Here is a 20,906-nt window from a genome sequence, read left to right as displayed (position 1 = left end):
GCAGCAAAATGCGTAGGAGAAATCTCTTCTCGAACTTTTGCTTCTGGACTCTGATCACTATCAGCCTGAAGTCACTGCTAAAATATTTCCAGAGGTAACCAATATACATTAAATAAGCAAAGATTAGAATTTTACTCCTTTTATCCAGAGAGTTTTAAGACTTGGAAATCGTTTCTGAGGGGCAGCAAAAGATCATGTTCTTCAGCAAGGACTAGAGCTACTTTTTGCAGTTATGATTCAGCAAAGAAAAAGGATACTTCTAAGTGCTTAGCTGCCACCAAGATCTCTGTAGAAGTAAAAGGCTTTCATCCTTTCAAACCAGGGCAATTTGAAGAGATTACTTTAAGTAAAAAAATGCAGAAAATTGGCAGGCCCCAAAAGATGGGCAGACATCACACTCTCCTGGTATAACATATCTTGGGAACATGCTCGATAAAACAATTTAAGTTCTTTCTAGGTAAGCAAGATTTATCTGGCTGTAATTCAAGGCTCAATTATAATGTCTGTTACAACACAATTCTTATTAATGATAACTCTAATTGGAGTGTTCACTACCCTCTTCCAAACCCAGCTAGACAGCTTCCTGGGGACAAAGAATTTTGATTTAATTCCTTACTTAGTTAATTTTCCTCTCAGATACACATGCACAGCTCCCACCGAAGTGGTACAGATGTTTCTGAAAGCGCGACCAGAGAAATAAAATACTCCTGTACCCACCTGGCACAAAGTGCTCTCACATGAAGCTAATGTACATCCAGTCATGCAGATACTGAGTCTCGCAGACAAATATATGACACTCTGCAAAGTTATTCTGAATTTATGTTAGTCTTTTTGAAAGTATGTCAGTATAGACAAATCTCTGGCTATTACTACATACACTTAAGACTGGGTTGATTTTGATCCAAGAAAAATAGGCAGATCTGTTCTCTTTTTGGCAAGAGTTATTTCAAGGGAATTGCATTATATTTGTATTGTGTTAAATGGAAAATGCTTTTTAAAATAATGATAAATCAAGCATATTCTATAAATTACTGTTCATCTGCATCTATGCAGTATGCTTTTGTTATAAAAAAGGTAAAAAAAAAATACTTTCAACTTCACAGACACAGCCATAACTCTCAACACTACACCACTGCCAAAGCTAAAGAAACAATATACAGTAATGTTGGTAATACTCAGGGAAAGAAGGTGAGACGAGTTTGTCCTCAGATCACCAGGAAAAGAACAATTAATCATTTGTTCTGCTTTAAATAAAGGTCTGCTTCCTAAAACTGAATGAATTTGTACAGCTCAGCTGAAATAAATGGAGTAGTATTCATTTATTTCAATAGGGAATTGCACTTTAAGCATTTAAAAAAACAATCAACTTCTTGGTATTGAAATATTGAAGTGGAGAGGGAGGTGCTGATCTCTTCTCCCTGTTATCCAGTGACAGGACACGTGGGAACAGTTCAAAGCTGCACCGGGGAGGTTCAGACTGGACATTAGGAAGCATTTCTTTACTGAGAGGATGGTCAAGCACTGGAACAGGCTTCCTGGAGAGGTGCTCGATGCCCCAAGCCTGTCAGTGTTTAAGAGGCATTTGGACAATGCCCTTAATAACATGCTTTAATTTTTGGTGAGCCCTGAATTGGTCAGGCAGTTGGACTGGATGATTGTTGTAGGTCCCTTCCAACTGAAATTATTCTATTCTATTCTAGTCTATTCTATTCTAGTCTATTCCTATATATATTTGGTGCAATTTTGTGGCCATTGCCCTAGCCTAAAAAGTCTATGGAAAAATCTTTCATGGAAATCCAGTTTAATAAGTAATTAATGATTTAACGTGCCTTTATAGTCTCACTCAAACAGATATATTCCAGCACACTACAAATACTGAACATCATGAGTTGCTTAAAAAGGGTAATTGTATTATTATCACAGATTTACAAGTGGCCAGAGAGAAAGATGAAGAGGTTAAGGATTCAGCACTGCCACAAGCTACATGGGACAAGACAAGAATTCAGCACCAAATAACCTGGAAAAAAAGCAGACCTCTCACTATGAAGAGCAGATTTGGGACCAGTATACACAAAGCTTGTTTGAGAGCACACCATCATCCAGCAGGAGGGCCAGGAATAGGATTCAGCTTCCCAGAGTGCAGGTTTTACCCCACAGTCTCTAGACAGAACATTCACAACCTCAGCAAAGGTTTTGTTCAGGGGCATTTCTAATTGAAAGTCACGTTTTGCATCACCTTCTTAAATCTTTGAAAATTTTGCACTGCTAATTCCCCATTGCCAGAGTCAACAAATTTAAATCACAGGAAACAAAACTGCAGAAAACGCCTCAATTCTGTTGATACACTCCAGGACTAATGACACTTTAATTTGCTTACTTGTATTACTATCAGTACTATAATGTAACCTGAAGACCCGATCAAGATTAGGACGCCATTATGTTAGGCCTGAAGAAGGAGGCAGTTCATATCTCAAATTGCTTGCAATCTATCTACACAAGGCAGATGAAGTACAACTATCATTTTGCAGATGGAAAACAGAAGGAGTAAGCAGATTGCCAAAGGCTTTCAGAAGCTTGCTCAATGAAATCCCTGACAAAAACATGACATAAACCATTGCTGCTGGAAATGCATTTCAGTGCCAAAGCACTACCTTATCTATTAATCCCATTACTTTAATATTGTGTCAGGTAACTTTTGAGACACAACATAGATGCTGGATGATAAGAAATTATTATATTTGTTATATTTCTTAACAAAAATAAAACATATGGGGATCTGACCACATTCTTCTATCATATACTAAGGTCAGGACTCAGTTTCATGTTCTGTCACAGTCCTCCTATCTAATCTTCTGCAATGATCTGCTGCATCTATTTGTGTACTTAACTCAGGCTGTGCAAAGCTGAAAAATTAGCAGGTGATTTACAGTACCAAAGTTAGGCACTAAGGCGTCTTATGTAGACAGAAAGGGCAATTAGGTACTTCTGAAGGGTAATCCAAAAATCCTGCTCCAACAGTAAAGCAGCCAAGAACTACTCCTTAAGGGAAGAAAAAAAAAAAAGATTTGCTTAAACTAAGACGTTCCTTCTATACTGTTCCCTAGTGAGGTGGCACCTTAACTCCTGCTGCCACTGGAACTTAGGTCTGTCCATATTTGGGATTCAAGCCACAAAGTCTGCTCCTGAGATTATACATCTATTTGAACAAGGAGAGAAAGAGGCAAAGCTGCCACATATAACAGCCTAATAGCTGGAGCGCTGACAGCAGAAGTGTAAAACTTGATCACAGTTCTCCTTCATCTTGAGGAGATTCCAGTTCTCACTTCCCACTTCTCTGGAACATGTAGGGTCGTCAGACTAGAAACTACCCTGCTGAATTCCTACCTTGGCAATGCATGAATCATAAGATCCTGGAGGATGAGCAGACAGGACTCTAAAGTTCTGCCAAATGCCTAGGGTACCAGCCTTTGGTCCTCTCTGAACTTCTGCATGGACTGCCAGGACAACTCATGCAGACCGCTTGCTCCTAAAAACCTTTTTCCCAAAGATGCTTCAGAATCAAGCTACAGGCCTTTTATTCCTGTAGTGCCAGCAGTCCCCTCCTGTCCATGCTCTCAGCCATCACCCCATCACATGGTAAATGCACATCTATGGGACTCCTGGAGAGGGAAGGCAAGACGGGGAAGTAAGACACAGCCCACACCTCGTTTGAGTCTCCATAAAAATTCATAACTTGGTCTGGGCAGAAGCAAGCCCCTTCTAGTCTCTTCCTCCTCCTTGCTGGAAACTCTTGAGACATGAATAATTAGTGAACAAGCAATATTTTTTCTATGCATGGGCAAAAAAACTAGCCCTTCAGGGAATCATGGAACCAACCATGTTTGTGCTAAGGAGCTGTATTGCCACACAGTGTGTGCATTGGTGTGACAGCAGAAGGACCACCATAAGAAGTTACGTGGCCTACCAAGATGTCAAGACTAGGCACCACCGTATGGTAAAATCATTGGATTAAAAAAAATACATAAAATTAATCCCTGAAGGCAGGGACTGGAATACAACTCCTTCAATACTCCCACATGAGTGCCTGAACCAATTACTCACCCTTTTGCCTGCTCCTTTTCTTGCCCATGGCTCTTGCATTCTTCACTGCTGAATGTTCCAAGCTAAACTGGAGGGAGCAGGAAATTTCAGCTTCTTCCCTCCCCAAGAAAAAAAATGGTTGCAGTTAAGGATGTGGCAAATAGAGCTATGACCCTCTTCTGTCGGAAAAGGCAACTGAGCATAGGTTTGCCACATCTGAAAAAACTGTTTAGTTATTATACATAAAGTGAGCTCCCACAGGCTGTGTTTTTGACTGGAAGGGACTGTCTCTGCTGTGCTTGATGCTGGATTCAGAGATGTGCTCAAAGCACTCCAGTGACATTAGGCTTTTCTGGGGATCCAAGTGATCTCTAGATCTTGGTGGAGTCCAGTCAGAGCATGGTTCCCTCACTTCCCAGATTACAACACCTCCCTACAGGTATCCGTGCCTAGCTCCTGAGTGACATGTAGGCTGAACATGGAGACAACTTGTAAGCTTTACATGCTCTCGATATTAAGCAACTTTTTTTGGATTTCTGGATCACTTCCTTGCACCTATGTGTCTTAATTTTTCCTAACTCCCATTTTAGGTGACAAGACAGATGTTTTGGATATCTATGTGGACATCTCTAACTTAGCTACTCACTTCCTAAAGCAGGACTCACAGGAGCGTGGTGAGGATAGGCATTAAGTATAGTGAGGCCTAGTAAGATCACAAAAATAAGACAGATCATTTCAAGATGAATCCCAGACATACCCGGAATTGCATCAGTATAAAAACAAGTTATACTGTATTCAGATAAAATGGTTTTAATTTAAAACTTGACATTCATATGTCATCTTTCCCACATGCTTTACAGACCACTGGAAGAAAACACTTAATCCACTAACTATGGGCTCCCTTTAAAAATATTACCAGCAAAGTCTGCTTAGACATTGCAACAGCACTGGAACTGAGGCAATGAGCTTTTTCTGATATCTGTTCTAATCTGGGAGTTAGAGAGGTTGCGTAGCACCAATACCAAGATACGTGGAGGAAGCACAGTTTACGCTGGAGATCGGTTTAATGAGTTTTCATAAAGTCTTTTATGTCAAAGAGAGCTTATGATAGCCTCATCTAAGATGGCATCTAATATCAATAAGAGTATGCAGTATCTTGTTATCTTTCCACATTTACCGTTCACACCCTCTCTGAAGTTATCCAGCAAAATTGTGCTTTGTGGGAGCCACTGGTCTCAAATTTTTTTGCCTATTTCGGTTCAGACATGTAAATTTATCTTGAACTAACTGGGGGTGGGAGGTGACAATTTTATTTCATAAAAACTTTTGAAGTTTGGACCGGATCACAAACGTATCTTTCGGCATCTTCACAAAAATAGTTTCAAAACATCTATTTTCAGATCTAAGTTACAGAGGAACGTCTGTAAGAGCTGAGACTGACATGGGAGACCCATGTGTTTAACTACTTCTGATTCAAACTAGAAATCCTCATCAGATCAAAATACTTTGAATATACAAACGTGTAGGAGCTTAAACCCAGACATCCTATATCCCAAGCCAGTGTACTAACTTCCATATAACCTTTTGAAGAGTGATATTACTGAAACTATATCAAAAAGCTTCTTGGAAATACAAATATGTTTACTTCATTAGTTATATTTACTGGAAAATGTTCCCACCTTGCTCCAGTTGTGAGCTACAGAACCAAGTAAAAAACTGAAAGAAAGCAACAGTTAACCAGTGAGAACTTTCCTATAATATTGAACGCTAGAGGAAAACATTACTTCACAGATCTAGGCCCAGATCCGTCGCCGTCAATTCTCACATCACCTATATTTTGCCTTCTTAAGAAAAAGATCACATAAAATGGCAGGTCTTGATGTGAAGTTCCCAGCTGGGGACTTGGACTGCAGAGGTCTTTGCATCTTTTGACAATTTACATAACTACATACAAAACATAACATTACAAACTGATTTAAAGGACGTTTTTCCTCTGCACAAAGGTGCAGCACAAACAGCTCCATTAACCAACTCTCCACTTAAGATTCATATAAGTCTATAAAGCACATGTTAAATAGATCTTGCATTGATCTCTTCAATCTGGAATGAATTTTACTGCCAATACATAGACACATGCTTTTAAGACATATACAATCATTAATTATCTGTATCAAGATCAGAGGCTGGAAAAATATGAACACAGCATTTTCACTGTTTCATGCTCGATTTCATTAGCTAGTATAATGGCTTAAAGAATCAGGTCCACAGCTTCATCTGTCAACCTCTCACCACTGAACGCTGCACTTGGCTGATCTACTAGCATGCACAACTAGATACTGTAGCCTGAACTGCTCAGCTAGAAGTGAAATATTCAGGAAATCTATCAGAATATAATCAAATGGATTATGAGTGACAGAACAAAGCAACAAATACAACAAACACATCTGAAATGGCAAATGACTCTTGAACACAAGGCAGTTGGCATTGAGAGAATATTTAAAACACGCCTTACCTGTGTAGTGCACCACACACGTCTGACCCTTCTTTGGAAATGTCCGTCCTGTTAAAATTATAAAAGGTTATTCTTTTATTTTCTCTGATTAATCTGTGTGGCTAGGCAGGTTTATCTTTTAAGAGGAAAATGTCAGACTGAGATTTGTATTGACCATGCTTTATCAAATCACTAATATGCAAGACGGGAATGGGTACGGTTTAGGGTAGAAGGTCCCAGCTTGTCTTCTATTTAGTTGTTCAACCAAATAGTATCTTCCTTATGTAATTCTCCCTATATATGTGGGCATTATATATGCATTTACATTCTCCAAGTGCAAAATGACAGTCAAAACTTCACAGATTATAGCCTTGAAATTCTCAGAACATTTTTGTTATCATTTTTCAAATAAAGTCTTCATTTGACATTGGGAAAAAATTCCATTTGTATTCACATTTCTAATGCCTTTTACTCAAGACAAGGGCATCTTTAATTAGCCGGGAAGGGTTTTAAAATATTTTCACATACAATGGCAGCTTAATATTGTAGCATTGGGCAACACTAAAGCAGTGATACACTGATTTCTTGTAAGAGCCTCCTAAAATTTTCATACTGAAAGAAAAAGAAGGCTTAAACTATTTTCTTGCAACTGGAAGACAAAATTACCATTTTCATTTTGCCTGTTCTAGGTACTGCCAAAGGCACTAAAAACTAGGGGAAGATTTTCCAGGCTCAATTAGGTGCCAATGGCATATTAAAACAGCTAACCTTGATTTCTCAAGTAATGTTGGCCAGGGGAGGGCCCAGGCTCAGAAGAACTTAAAAGTATGAATGAGACGAATTATTTAGGAACATCCTTGCCAGAAAGCTAGAAACTGGGGATTCAGATAGAAACAGAGGCTCATATCTTAGTTGGCTTTCTGGCCTCTTTAGTCTGAATTAACATGATAATTTAGGCAATACAGGGTGCATCACAGGGTATAAAACAGTAAGTAACATATAAACTATAGGGCTTATATGCCAAAACCACCATGAGAAGTAAATGGCATGAGGGCAGGCTAATATGATGAACTGAGATTTACAAGATGAAATTGAGAAGATGGTTCTTCCAAGCATCATCTGAACAGCCTTGTTCACCAGCTTGTATTTGGCTGCAGTACCTCTAGCCGTGGGCTGCACAAAGCACAGCACAACTGGTACCCAGCCAGGGAACCAGTGTAACCCTAAAGTGAGATTCATCTCGTTTAACTTCAGCCATCTAAAACACTGGCAACTATCACATGCCAGTCTCCTGGGCTTCCCCTATTGACAGCGGGGAATCAGCAGTGCTTTGAGAAAAACCCAGCCTATCCAGAGAGGGGCAAGATGAATTATTCTCTGGAGAGGACTACAGAAAAAAACCTAGAAGACTGCTTTAGACTAGCCACCTAACCTGAGAAAAGTTATGCGAGATGAATCCTACCTTTGGTAAAACAGGTATTATTCAAATGATGCATCATTATACAGAGATCTGAGAAAAGGAGTGTCAGACCTTGCTGACACATATTCTGTTGTACGAGTAGAACACCAGCAAAGTCAATGAAGCTACATAAATTCACATCAAAGCTGGATTAAAGGCAGAGATTCTCAAGACCACTGACTAGCTGCGGTTTTAAGACAGTGTTTAAAGTCAGCTGATTTTGATTAAGACTTGCAACCAAGAGAACTAATCCATATAACCTTATTTGGAATAGCATATTGCTTACAAAGACAGCCTTGATATATTTAATAGGTAGAAAGTACCATTATGAGGTTAAGTTCCACCCTTCTTTCTACCCTCAACCCAGCAATGTTACTTATACCCACAGAAGTGTTCTGCTTTTACGTCTGGGCAACCAAGAGAAGAATTTGATCCCCAGAGCTAAACAGCACAGAGGAAGAAGCCAATTTCAAAGCATACACAAAGAAAGAAAAGATACTGGGCCAAGAAAGTTAAGCTGAGATCGACTTGAACAAATTATTTACGGTTGTGTATCAGCCAAGGATGAATCTGGCCTATTAGAGAGATACATATGGCTGTGTGTTAGAAATGACGTCCTCTCAGAAAAACCCCCAAAACCTTATGAAATGAGATCGTAACGCCACGGAAGAGCGGAACAAGACGAATGGGCTCTGGAGAGGAGAGTCTGCGCCAAGCAGCGGGTACCGCCACCCGGGCTGCCCCTCAGCCCTGGCCAGCACCACTCGTTTAACCGGGAGGAGGCGGGCGGCCACGCCGGGAGCGATGCGGCCACAAACGGCCGGTGGCCCCCGGCGAGGAACCGGGGAAAGTTTGCGGCGGGGCGCGCTCCCGGCGGAGCCGCTGCCCCCCGCGCCCGGGTCTGTGCAGCTGTCAGCGGATGCCAGAGAAAAATCCCCAGCCCCCTCGCCGCCCATGCCGCCGCCGCCGGGAGCCGCGGCGCTGCCGCCCGGGGAGCCGCCGGCTTCCCCCGCCGCCGCCGGGACCCCCGGGCGGCCGCCTCGTCCCGCTGTCCCTCGCCCACAGCAGCGGTACCTGCCCGCGGGGGTGGGGGGTGCGGAGGCGGCCGTGCCCCCCCCTCCTGCGCCCCGCCGCCTCCCCGCGCTCCCTCCTCTGCCCGGCGGCGGGGACGGACGGCGGCTCCCCCCCGGTCTCGGGAGAGCCCCGTGCGGCACCCACCGGGTCGGGTCGCCGGTCAGACCCGGCCGCCCCCACCCCCCATACCGCAGGGCTGCTCCGCCCGCCCGCCCCGGTCCCGTACCGTCTCCCGGAGAGATGATCTCGATCTCTACCCCCATGGCGGCACCGGCGCGGCTGGGCTCGGCTCAGTACCCCTGGGCTCGGCTCAGCACCCCTCGGCTCGGCGCGACCCCGCTCCCCGGCGCCGCCGGACCCCAGTGCGGGCATGTCCCTCCGCGCCCGGCTGACAGGGGCCTCCCCAGCTGCCCGTCAGCCGCCCGCAGCCAATGCGGGGCAGGGGCGGGCAGCGCGGGGCGGGGAGGGGAAGGGGCCGCCCGCCCCCGCCCGGCGCGCCCGGGGGCCGCCGCGGCTGAGGGGCACCCGGTGGCGGGAGGACCCGCCGCCATCATCCCCGGCCCCCGCCCCGGCCGTGCTGCTCCCTCCCCCGGGCAAGTCTCGCTTTGGCGGGGGTCCCCCGCCGGTTCCCCGGGGGGGGTCTTGCCACCGTTCCCCTGCCCCCTCCCCGCCGTCTGACTGTGCCCGCCGCGGAGTCTGAGGGGGGGGCGGGGGGCGGTGTGGCGCTGCCGAGCGCGGGCAGGCGGGCAGGCAGGGGAGCGGGCAGCGCGCTCCAAAAACCCACCCAGCCACGGGTGCGGGGGTCAGCGTTTTCCCCGTTACAAAGGGCCCCGGAGGCTGCACCCGGGCTGCGGGTTACGTCTGCCCGTTTCTGTTGGGGGGCAGCGGTACCCACCGGTGGTGCCCCCCCGGCAGCCGCGGGTCTCCTGCAGGCCGCTCTGAGGTACCTTTGAGTTTCACTGCGCAACACAGTTTATAACTCCCTGCCCGAATCCGTGTTTTAATAAAATCACTGTATGTATGTATTGCTCAGGTGAGATTACAAATTCAAAAGCCCGTGCAAGAGCTACTACTTCTGGCGAGTGTACCCGAAATAGATGAAAAATACTGTTCCCTCATAAACTTACTGTGTACGTGAATCTCACGGTTTCCACTGACTCTAAAGGAATAGTTCTGTTTACAGATCTGTGTGTTCTGGGTTAAAAAATACAAATGGAACCTCAACATCATCAGTTTTCCAACTGAAAGAGCTGTCTGTATCCATCTAATCCCAAACTGGGTTTCCCTGACATTGCTCTTTCAGGATTTTTATCTGTTACAAATTGGATTCCATTCATGGAATAAGATCTTCATCTACACGGGGCAGTTGTCAGGATGATGGAACTGGGGAATTACTGTTGTTTTGTAGCTGTGATAATGTGGCCCTTGCATCTACGCCCCGAACCGTACCGACCATCTGCCCGCTGCTTTTCACACTGTCCTGATCAGACTGTTCACCCGCGAGCTTTATCGCATGGGGGTTTTACTGTGCGTCGGACACTCCAAAATTACTGGGGCTGGCTGGGTGAAGCTCCCCCAAAAGTGGGCAAGTGAGGAAAAAGCCTGAGTTTGCATGAGTTCAGAAGCAGTAATGAGGACTGGACAGGGATTCCTTCAGCCTGCCTCCCATCCCACTTAATTCTGCATGTTTATGTAGGATATGTAGAATAAGCAGGCACTTACTTCAGTTGATCAGAACAGGTCTGTAACGGTGCAAATTCTGAAAAGGGATTGTTTTCAGTGCCAACCTCAGAATGTAATTTGTTCTCTGGTCAGTAAAAAGGTTCTAAAAATGCATTTGAGAAACAGGAAAATGCCAGGTAGGGGATAAGTGGCATGGAAGTATTAAGACATGAACATTGCTAATTCCAGATGTGCCTCAGAGTCATTACAGAGCAACAAGGATGGCACGGCCAAAGCTGAGCATCTAAGGGGAGTTATAAAGTGAAATTCTAGGTACACAGTGTCCTAGTAGGGCCCTTCACTTTACAAGAAAGGGCTGCTTTCATCCAGGCTCCAGGTAGATGTCTATGTCCTCTCGGACAATCAGAACATCAGAAGGCATAACTCTGATGGATAAAAACAATTTATACTTTGCTGGATTGCCTTTAGCCTTTACAAATACATGCTTCCTTTGATCAGGGCTACACATCTCTCCATGAATCTGTGATTCTATGATGATGGGAGAATAGCTGTTCCCAAGTTGTGTCTTGTGACAGGAGGAGATTGGACTCAATCATATAATAGATATAGTTCAGAAGGGACCACAGAATATCTACTCCAAGTGTCATCACAAATAATAGGCCTTAAACACAGATCCCAGCATCCTCAGGCAGACTTACAACCATAATAAAAAAAGCAAACCCACCAACAGCAAAATGCACAAGCCACAAAATGGGATTAGGAGGGACCAAGCAACAATCTAGGTCTAGATCTGTGGTATTTATAAGCATCTTATCCTATGGCCTCTTGCCCCATGCTGGGTTCCTAAATGCAGACATAGAGCTTTTTTTGGGCATGAGCCCAAAATGAGCTCATGTAGATCCCCTACACTTGTATTCCCAAGCACATGGAAAGAAAGGTGAGACCAAATTCCAAGATAGAAGAAAGAATCTGTAGAGGGCATCTCAGAATTGTTGGGTGAATATTTTTAAAAATATTTGTCACAACAGATATTGAATAACAAATAATATTGTTATTTTTCACCTTATAGTACTAACAGGAGGCATTGAGGTTCTCAGACCCTGTTGTTAACTACACAGCATGTGAAGATCTTGGAAGAGAAGACTGAAACAAGGAATGTCCCATATCTTCAGGAAAGCCTCTGAAATACAAAGGAAAGTGGTTTAGGATTGGCAGAGAATTGGAAGAGAGGCAAAGAGGACAAAGGGGCTAAGAGGGAAAGTCCATGACCAAGGAAATTGCTAAAACCAAGTTATCAAAGCAGACCAGGAGATTAGTGTTTTTAAAAAAGCTCTTTGAAAGCTTTTGCACGATATCCACCTCCCCTCTCTTTTGGATCCAGTGTATCTGTATCAAGGGTAAAGTCCATTAGTCTCAGCTTTCAAGGCTCTATAGAGTTCACCTTCCTTGAACAGCGGTTTACCACAAGATCTTCCCACAGCATGTCTTTCTACCCTGGCAACAAAAACAGCGGCCTGGAGAAGCAGGGGGTTCTCTGAACCTTCCTTCATGAATGTTATGATGGAACCACATGACTCCAATGTCTAAGATTCCTCAGTGGTCACAAAGAGGACAAGTTGATCACAGTCGTTATGAGGTTTTGCAGAAACACAAAACCTCAAAGTTTAGCAGCAGAGTATCTAGTTTTCTTTAGTTAAAGCCCCTACAGCCTGCACTGTTTACAAACTATTTATGCATTTCCACTTTTAGGAAGACAAACAGTTTTCAAATTTTTAGGGTGTTTTTGTTTAGTTCATAGTTCCTATATTGTGAAATACCATTCTTCACTGTTTTTAAAATCTACAAAGGATCTACAAATCATGTGTAATGAATTCCATATGCATACAAAGAACACCCCTGGAAAGCCAAAGCACTAAACTGCCCATAAATGGAAAGCACAACTTCTGCAAATGTATAAATTCATGGAGGCCACAAAAAACCCCAGACAATACACATTCCCCTCACTAGCATCCATGTAGAAGGACTCAGCTTTACTTTGAAACCCAACTGCTGTTGGGTTGAATAATGAAAGCAAACTAAAAATGTTTTACGGATACTGACCTTTCACCTCACTGAACCAACATGCACCATCAAGTAATTTTAATCCAGAAGTGTACAGGACATGCAAAACCAGCACCACGCCAGAAAAAAACGACCAAAATAAACACCAGCCTGCACAGCTCAGCAGGTCATGTCACTGCGAATGTTCCTGTGCATTGCTAGCCTTGATTAAAAAAACAGAGTCATGACAGGTGCCCTGGACAATTCTGATAGCATACCCACAGTGATGACCATTTGATGAACTGATCAAAACACACTAAAAATCTCAACATGTCTGTCATAGGAGGGCCATCTCATTTCTCACCACTGCTGGTTCACAGGTCACAGAATCATCTAGGTTGGAAAAGACCTTGAAGATCCTCCAGTCCAACCATTAACCTCACACTGACAGTTCCCAACTACACCAGATCCCTCAGCGCTATGTTCACCCTACTCTTAAACACCTCCAGGGATGGGGACTCCACCACCTCCCTGGGCAATCCATTCCAATGCCCAACAACCCCTTCTGGAAAGAAATGCTTCCTAATATCCAGTCTAAACCTTCCCTGGCGCAACTTGAGGCCATTACCTCTTGTCCTATCGCTTGTTCCTTGGTTCAAGAGACTCATCCCCAGCTCTCTGCAACCTCCCTTCAGGTAGCTGTAGAGGGCAATGAGGTCTCCCCTCAGCCTCCTCTTCTCCAGACTAAACCCCCCCAGTTCCCTCAGCCACTCCTCGTACAACATGTGCTCCAGACCCTGCACCAGCTTCGTTGCCCTTCTCTGGACACGCTCGAGTCATTCAATGTCCTTTTTGTAGTGAGGGGCCCAAAACTGAACACAGTCATCGAGGTGTGGCCTCACCAGTGCCGAGTACAGGGGTAAGATCACTTCCCTGTCCCTGCTGGCCCACTGGTTACCACAGGTCTGAAACACAGTCACCTCCTCCCAGCTGATACTTGTTCCAAATGTCCCAAAACAGAATAAACCTTCCTGAAGCAATTATTCTGAATCCTCGTTTTCCTCTTCAAACTCCTCATCCACATCTGTATCCGTAGTTTGTAGCTATGAGTGCAAAACTGCAGCCGGAATTTTTCAGCAGCACGAAAATTGACTTGAAAGCTGCCACCAATCTCTGGCATTCTCTTCTGCCTCATCAAGCTCTTCCCAACTCAGATACTCACTTATTCTCTATCACAGCGCTGTGAGTCATTATGAAGGTCTTCATCCTGATCTTCAAAGCTTTTTACAGGACTATGTGAGGTCACCTCAGATATGCACAGGGAAGAGCTCCAGCTCCTCAGGATATACACCACCAGCTGCTAGAGCCATGATATTGGTAGCTCATGCTCCAGAATGGAGGCAAAAATCCCACAAGACCAGGACCTAACTAATAGAGCTCACTTCCAGAAGAGATTTACCAATGCAATTTACCACTTCCAAAAAAATGTGGGTTTAAATTAATGTCTTCAGACGGAGTCACACCCTCACAAGCTTCTGTCTCCCCAGTACAAGAAAAGACACTGACATAGTGGAGCAAGTCCAACCAGTCCAATGTAGTTAGTGGCTGGAGAATGCAGAGAGGGCAGGAGTAGGTTTGTTCAGCCTGCAGAAGACAAAGCTAAGGAAAGATCTCAGGTGCTGTCTACAACTACCTAATGGGTGGTGGAGAGGATGGTGCCACGCTCCTCTCAGAGATGCCCAACAAAAAGACAAGAAGCAATGGACACAAGTCACAGCAAGGGAAATTCAGAGTAAATATAGGGAAAAAAGTCTTCACAAGATGAGATATCAAACAAAGCCTTGAGCAACCTGACCGAACTTTGAAATCAAAAGCAAGCAGTTGGACCATATGGCTGCTAAAGGCCCCTTCCCCTAAATTGCATTGAGTCTGTGATATTTTTCTTACAGAATGAAGAAGAGAAGGAAATAAAGAAGTGGTAGTGAGGTTAACCACAGTTCTGAAATTGACTGCATGATTCTAAATCACTTTGGTTCTGTTTGCAATGCATAATGCTCCAAAGCAGCTAATTTCCTGGGCACCGCACAAAAGTGTGCGTAAAAATTAGCTAGCATCTCAGATGCAATATAGATATGAAATTGCAGCACCCATCCGGGCTGATTAGCACGCATGCAGATTGCTGCACTGGTATTGCTTCACTGCCTACTGTTTCGAAGCCAGCTTGCTGATCTGAAGATATGCTCTGAATTGCTCTGTGCCTCAGTATTTCATTTATGAAATGAGAATGATCATCCTGCCCATTTAGATTGCAAAAAATTCAGGGGCAGAGGTCCTCTTTTGGACCTCTGTAACACCTTGGGGCCCAGAGCCTAAATTTAGGGTCATGCAGTGTGGTCTCACAAATAAAATTTCCAATAATAACAATATCATAAGCAGACAGCCCAAGAGGATTAAATTTTCTCTTCCATCCAATCTTACATAGCAAAAAATGGATTAAAAAATGTAAGTCTATCTTTCAAACTGAACAAACCAGAACTGGAATCACATCTATAAACAGTAAACTAATTATTCCAGCTCTGTCGTTTCCTTGCCATGGAAGTTAGAGAAGGAAGTCAGTGACTTTGAGAAACTTTGTATTTACAGTGCAACACATTTGCTGCTTTCTCCAGTAAAACTCTTTTCTCTATAGTTTTGGTATTTATTCTGCTTGTTGAAGAAATGTCACTGGCAAGACGTATTGGAAGCAGTTCAAACAACAGGAGAAAACCAAACAAACCACAAATATTAGCTACAAGCTTCTGATTAGTCTTTCGATGATTTTGGAAAATGTAACTGTGGAAAAGAAATTAACTGGCGTTCTCAATCCTCCAGATAAATGAATCAAGGGAGCTGGGTAATGGATTCAGAAAATTAAGGCTATATTTGTTTTCCTTCGTTCTGCATGTGCAATTATAACACTATTTAATGAGTTTCTAGAACCTTCCAACCAAGATGATCTGAAGTTACAACTAAAAGATCAGCAGGCAGTGAGGCAGGTTGTACACGTACCAGGACAGCTACAAGTAGGACAGCACAGAAAGATTGTAAAAAGTTGGGGGTTTTCTTGCATGATACTCCAAGGACAGCTTTAACTCTAGGTAAGTGTCAACAGACCAACAACAGCCACTAAAAAATCTCAGGCTTTTTACATTCATCTCTGGGACAAACACAAACACTAATCTTTCTGGAATTCAGTTCCTCATCAGGGTTGACCCAGCATTTGGCCTTTATATCTCTTACAGAAAGGCAAGGCTGAGTCAGCCATTCTGGGTTTGGCAACTATGGAGTCAAGGTGGCTGGATCCTGGACAACAGGTATTTAGGCTTAAACTGACCCTCAAGCGGAAAAATTTCTAATCCTTCATACTAGTGAAGTAGGACAGTATTTTTTTTTCCCTTCTAAATTAAGGCCTTATCTGAGATGAAACAGAAGGATAAAACAGAACCATTGCAGCCTTTCAGTAAAAATTTAGACACAACAGGACCTTCAGTACAATTCTACCTAACACTTAAACTAGTTTAAGGGTTATGGATTAAAGTCATCATTCACTATAGCTCTGTTTCAGCTTACACAGAAAGTTATAGGTGAACTATTAAAAAAAGTATGTGGATAGCATAATGTTGCCACTGTTTCATTTTAATTATCTGGTTTGTGTTAGAACACATTCACCAATATATTTGTCTATATCGTGGGGACGGGTAGGGAGATCCTGCTAAGTCTAACTAGCGAGCACATTTCTAGGGAAAACCAAGTCAAAAAAAGCAAGGCGATTTGTTTTAAGGGTTTCCAAATACAGCTGGGAGGCAGCTCTCTTCAGATATTTCTGAAATTGCCCCATAAACATCCCTAAAGTAGAACAGCTCTACCAGTGACAGCAACAGCAAAACTGTTCATGTAACCTGGCCATCAGAAGTGTTTTCATCATACACCAAGCAAAATTAGATTCAGAGAGAGACCCCACGATCCTTCTCAGTCAATATGCTCAACTATGGTTTAACTGCTTGAATAGGTACTGGAATTCATGTGATTCAGAAGCAACCGATTTTGATATATGTTATGAAATTTGCCTTCTAGTGCACTTTCCAAAATAGATGTTGCTAAGAGTTTGACTCTGTCTACACTGTCAACCAACCAGTTTCAATGCAGGATTATGTCAGGCTCATACTGTCCTGACTTATGTTACAATAATAAATTGTTTTCCCAGTGTAGACAGAGTTTAAGTGACACCTACAAATTATCAAGCTGTATCTGCTAAAAATATTTTAATCTTTTGTTCTTTTTCAAGTCACTTTCAAATGAGAGTGATCTGTTTATCATTTAGCCATGCAAGAACTTCCTAAGTCATCTGATGTGTTTGGTGCAAATGATAAGAACATCACTTCAAAAGTATAAATTTACCTTATCAAGTGAAAAAGAAGGTACTAATAAGAGACGTCTTCAAAAACAAATACATTTAATGCTTATGAAAGAAAAAGACTGGCATAATTTGGAAGCTGAATGTTGACTTACAGATGGAAAGACCTATTAGATCATTCATTCCCTCTCTTTGCCAAGGCAGGAATGTTTCCTAAAGAACATTTCATACTCTTCTGCCTAGTCTAATTTTAATAACGTAAGTACTGGAGTTTCTGTCACTTTCCTTAAGATTCTGTTCCACACAAACACAGCTCAAGCTCAGGAAATACTCCTTTTTAAGAACATCATCAAAAACTTGATTGCTTTATAAAACGAGCACAAGAGACTGGCATATACGGATGGGAGTATTAAGTCACAAAATAGTGGTCTGAGACAGAGGGGGCATTCGGCAGTGGGAGGGATAGTGGGATGTAGGAATCATGCAGCTCTAGAAAGGGCTATCAGTGGGCTGATCATTGATAAATGTGCTAGTTATAACAGACATGTGTGTAATGACTGCGCAACCATTCCTTGGCATTCATCTGTCCATAACCATGTCCTATCTGAGTACTTCAGCTAGACTCATAAAGTAAGAGTCATTTATCTATTTTAGTTACTTGAGGATGGAATGAATCATGCCCTAAAAGTGTCTGTTTCTCACCACTGACTTTTAAGCAAGTCAATAAGCAGGGTTAGACTTAGACAACTATGGTGTCTGTGTCTAGAGATATGTTAGAGAGGTGAGGCTCAACTCAGTTGCCCAGTGGGAGCTTAGGGACTACTTTCATGTAGGCAGCCATTTGTATATACCTCAACATAGAAATGTTAATTTGTGAGATGAATCCCACCTCTACATTTAAACCAGAAATGAGTCTCATTTTCTGCAACAATATTTGCATAAACACCCTTTATGTGCTTTCCTTCCCAATTCCTCACCTATTTTGCTTCAGAGTTGTGAAAGCCAGAAAAACTTTGAGCTCAACAGTCTTGCTGGGAGCAAGAATGAAGTGGCATTCTGAAAAGATTTCGTTCTTTTCTCCCCATCCCAATGAACCACAAGAGTCTCACTCTAAACCACAAAAGGGAAGGCTTGGGAGGTTAACAAATGCTCTGCCAACTTCACTCCCCCAAACTTGCTGGACTGCTGTGTTAGCATTGCATGGTATTTGCCTTTCTATTACAGAAGAGAGAGAGTTCCAAGAACCACAAACATCAAGAGGACTGTTGACAACACTCCTGCAAGACTGATGGATAGCTCAAGTTGGAACAATATGATGGAGCATCTCTGGTGGCTTCCCTGAGATCCAGGGGGATTTCAGAGAATTGGAGGACAGATGTCAGAGATCTCCCTGCAGTCAGTTATATACTTACTACATTTGGAAAGTTGCCATCTAGCAGCATATCACTGAGTGTGGAAGTGAGTTCACAGAATTGGTGAACTTCTACAAGAAGCTGCAAAACTTTTGTCTGTACTCTAGCAGCATCTCCTCCATCATATGTGTGCCCATACCAGATGCCTCTATTTAGCAGATGACAGACCAAGTTAGCCTGTTACATTTGGCCCAGGCAGTCACTCCAGAAGGCTAAGACCATGGCGCTACAACTATAAAAGAAGTAGTCTTAGAAAGAAGCTGTGACTTTCCTGCCTGAAGTCTCTTAAGTTTGAATATAACTTGCATAGAAAAGATCAGGGCCTTACCTTTCCATAATAATTTGCATAAGTGTTTTTTTAATTAACCAAACTTCTAAACAGTTTCCTTAAATATATTTATGCAAAAAAGATAATCTTCCATTAGATCTTTCCCACTTTACGTGCCATACATACGAAAACGTGCTAGCTAGTGGGTTAAATCCCATTTTGAGAGCAGTAACAGCACACAGACATATCACTGTCAAAAGAATGCTGATTTACATAGTGTGATCAGTAGATCTGCTCTGACAGATTACGTATTTTGTATCTTTATTAACTGTGCATCATTTTTACATTCTGTTCCAGTTAGCTTGTGACAGTTAACTATTTTTTAAAATCAGATCTCAAGGCAAAGAAATGTCAATGTAGAAAAATAAATACATTACTCAAGCTTCTTCAAAGTATTGAACTAAATGACACATCAACTTAAATTGGTGAAATCATGGTGAGTAGCTTTAAATAGAAATATTTTTGAAGTAAAAATACCACAGAGCATTAGACATTTTATAAAGTTGAGTTAAATTAGTATTAGAAAAACTATTACTCTTATGTTTTTATTACATATTGAGCTGGATCTGTCTTCCTCTGAAGTCACCAGGAATATTAACATCAATTTAATTAACTTGAAGCAAGATTTAGCCCGGAAAGAGTTATTTTACCATGAATAAAGGAGCAAATGAAGTCTGAATCTCAGCTTTTCCAGCAAGGCAATGAACTCAGTTCCACAGAGATATTTAGATACCGAACTCCCACTGGACAAGAAATAGACAGGTAAATATATTTAAGAACCCGGAACTTATTAGCTCGGATCCATATTGAACGCAAAATGTATTCACCATTTCCCAAGACAGATGAATAATAAGTATAGCAATGTGGGAAACAGCAATATAAAATCAGTATTAGAAGAAAGGGTAGCTCAACCTCTGCAATGATGAGGGCTGGATTAATTTTCCAACATTCATTATGAACCATGGGAACTCATGGCTACTAACTAACAGCTATATGCAGCTCAGTGGGTGGTGGTCAGTTTTGGACCTTGTATGCTATTTCTAACATCCATCTTCTCCGAAGCAACAGAGACGGGCTGGCTGGAATCACTCTGCAGGACAGAGCCAGCCAAGGTGCACCAGCTGAAACACCTTGTCTAAACCACACATGACATTCTGATCTGAGTTATACCAAAGTTAATCAGAGGCACAGAGATGCTAATAGGATCAGAATCTAGCTCAGTATCAGTGTAAAGACTGTGGTCACTCACCAAAGTGTCTCAGATTACTAACAGATTACTCTGCATTGCTTTCTTGGGTCTCAAAGGAAGACTGCAGTATTGCCAGGACAGTTTTCAATTACCAGCCTTTATTTTGAGTGTGCACTATATAGATCTGTGCATGCCAAGGTGACACAGAAATTTTTTTTTTTTTTTTTCCAGAAAAATACACTAACTGAACAAGGGCAACTTGTTTTTTTCCCTCTATTTTTATCCTGTTTTCAAAAAATGAGGCTGTGCCAGATGAAAGTTTGTATCTTTCATTCACCTTGTGCGAATTGGAATTTGCTTTGATTCCAACTATAATTTGTTTAAATTCTGTAATCATGGCATAACTTATATTTTTTTCCCCTTTGTATATTTTGCAAGTCTTCCATTATTTACATAGTTTTTGAAAGATACACTCTGAAATGTAATCTTATCTGAAATTAGTTTCATCATATATGGTGTTTATGGAAGTACTAGATGATTCTGTTCTCACAGAAGTTTCTTGCCCACATTATTCTCTCCCAACAAAAAGACCCACAGAATGAACCATGGGAGGAAATTTTCCTTGCGATCCTCAAACGTTATCCCAAATGGAGCCTGAAGTTCAAACTCAATTGCTACAGTATAGGCCTTGTGGTGTGTCCAAACCCTGCAGATTTCAAGGAACACTGAGCCTTAGAGATTTTTTTAAAAGGCCACA

The 20,906-nt window shown here is 42.5% G+C and overlaps 1 protein-coding gene across 1 annotated transcript in view; it reads right to left on the bottom strand.

The window, feature by feature from the left end:
• Nucleotides 1-9,489, bottom strand: part of FKBP1B (FKBP prolyl isomerase 1B) — a 47,007-nt gene extending 37,518 nt beyond the window's left edge. Inside the window, exons 1-2 of the mRNA XM_074820159.1 lie at nt 9,331-9,489; nt 6,593-6,640 (exon numbers count right to left, since the gene is read on the bottom strand). Of these exons, the coding sequence (XP_074676260.1) occupies nt 6,593-6,640; nt 9,331-9,367 (85 nt within the window). The 5' untranslated portion in view covers nt 9,368-9,489. The remainder of the gene's footprint in view (nt 1-6,592; nt 6,641-9,330) is intronic.
• Between the last annotated feature and the right edge of the window lie 11,417 nt (nt 9,490-20,906).

This window comes from Strix aluco, chromosome 3 (assembly GCF_031877795.1).
Source record: "Strix aluco isolate bStrAlu1 chromosome 3, bStrAlu1.hap1, whole genome shotgun sequence".
NCBI lineage: Eukaryota > Metazoa > Chordata > Aves > Strigiformes > Strigidae > Strix > Strix aluco.
The sequence above is the reverse complement of the archived record's forward strand: the minus strand, read 5'-3'. Positions and strand labels throughout refer to the sequence as shown.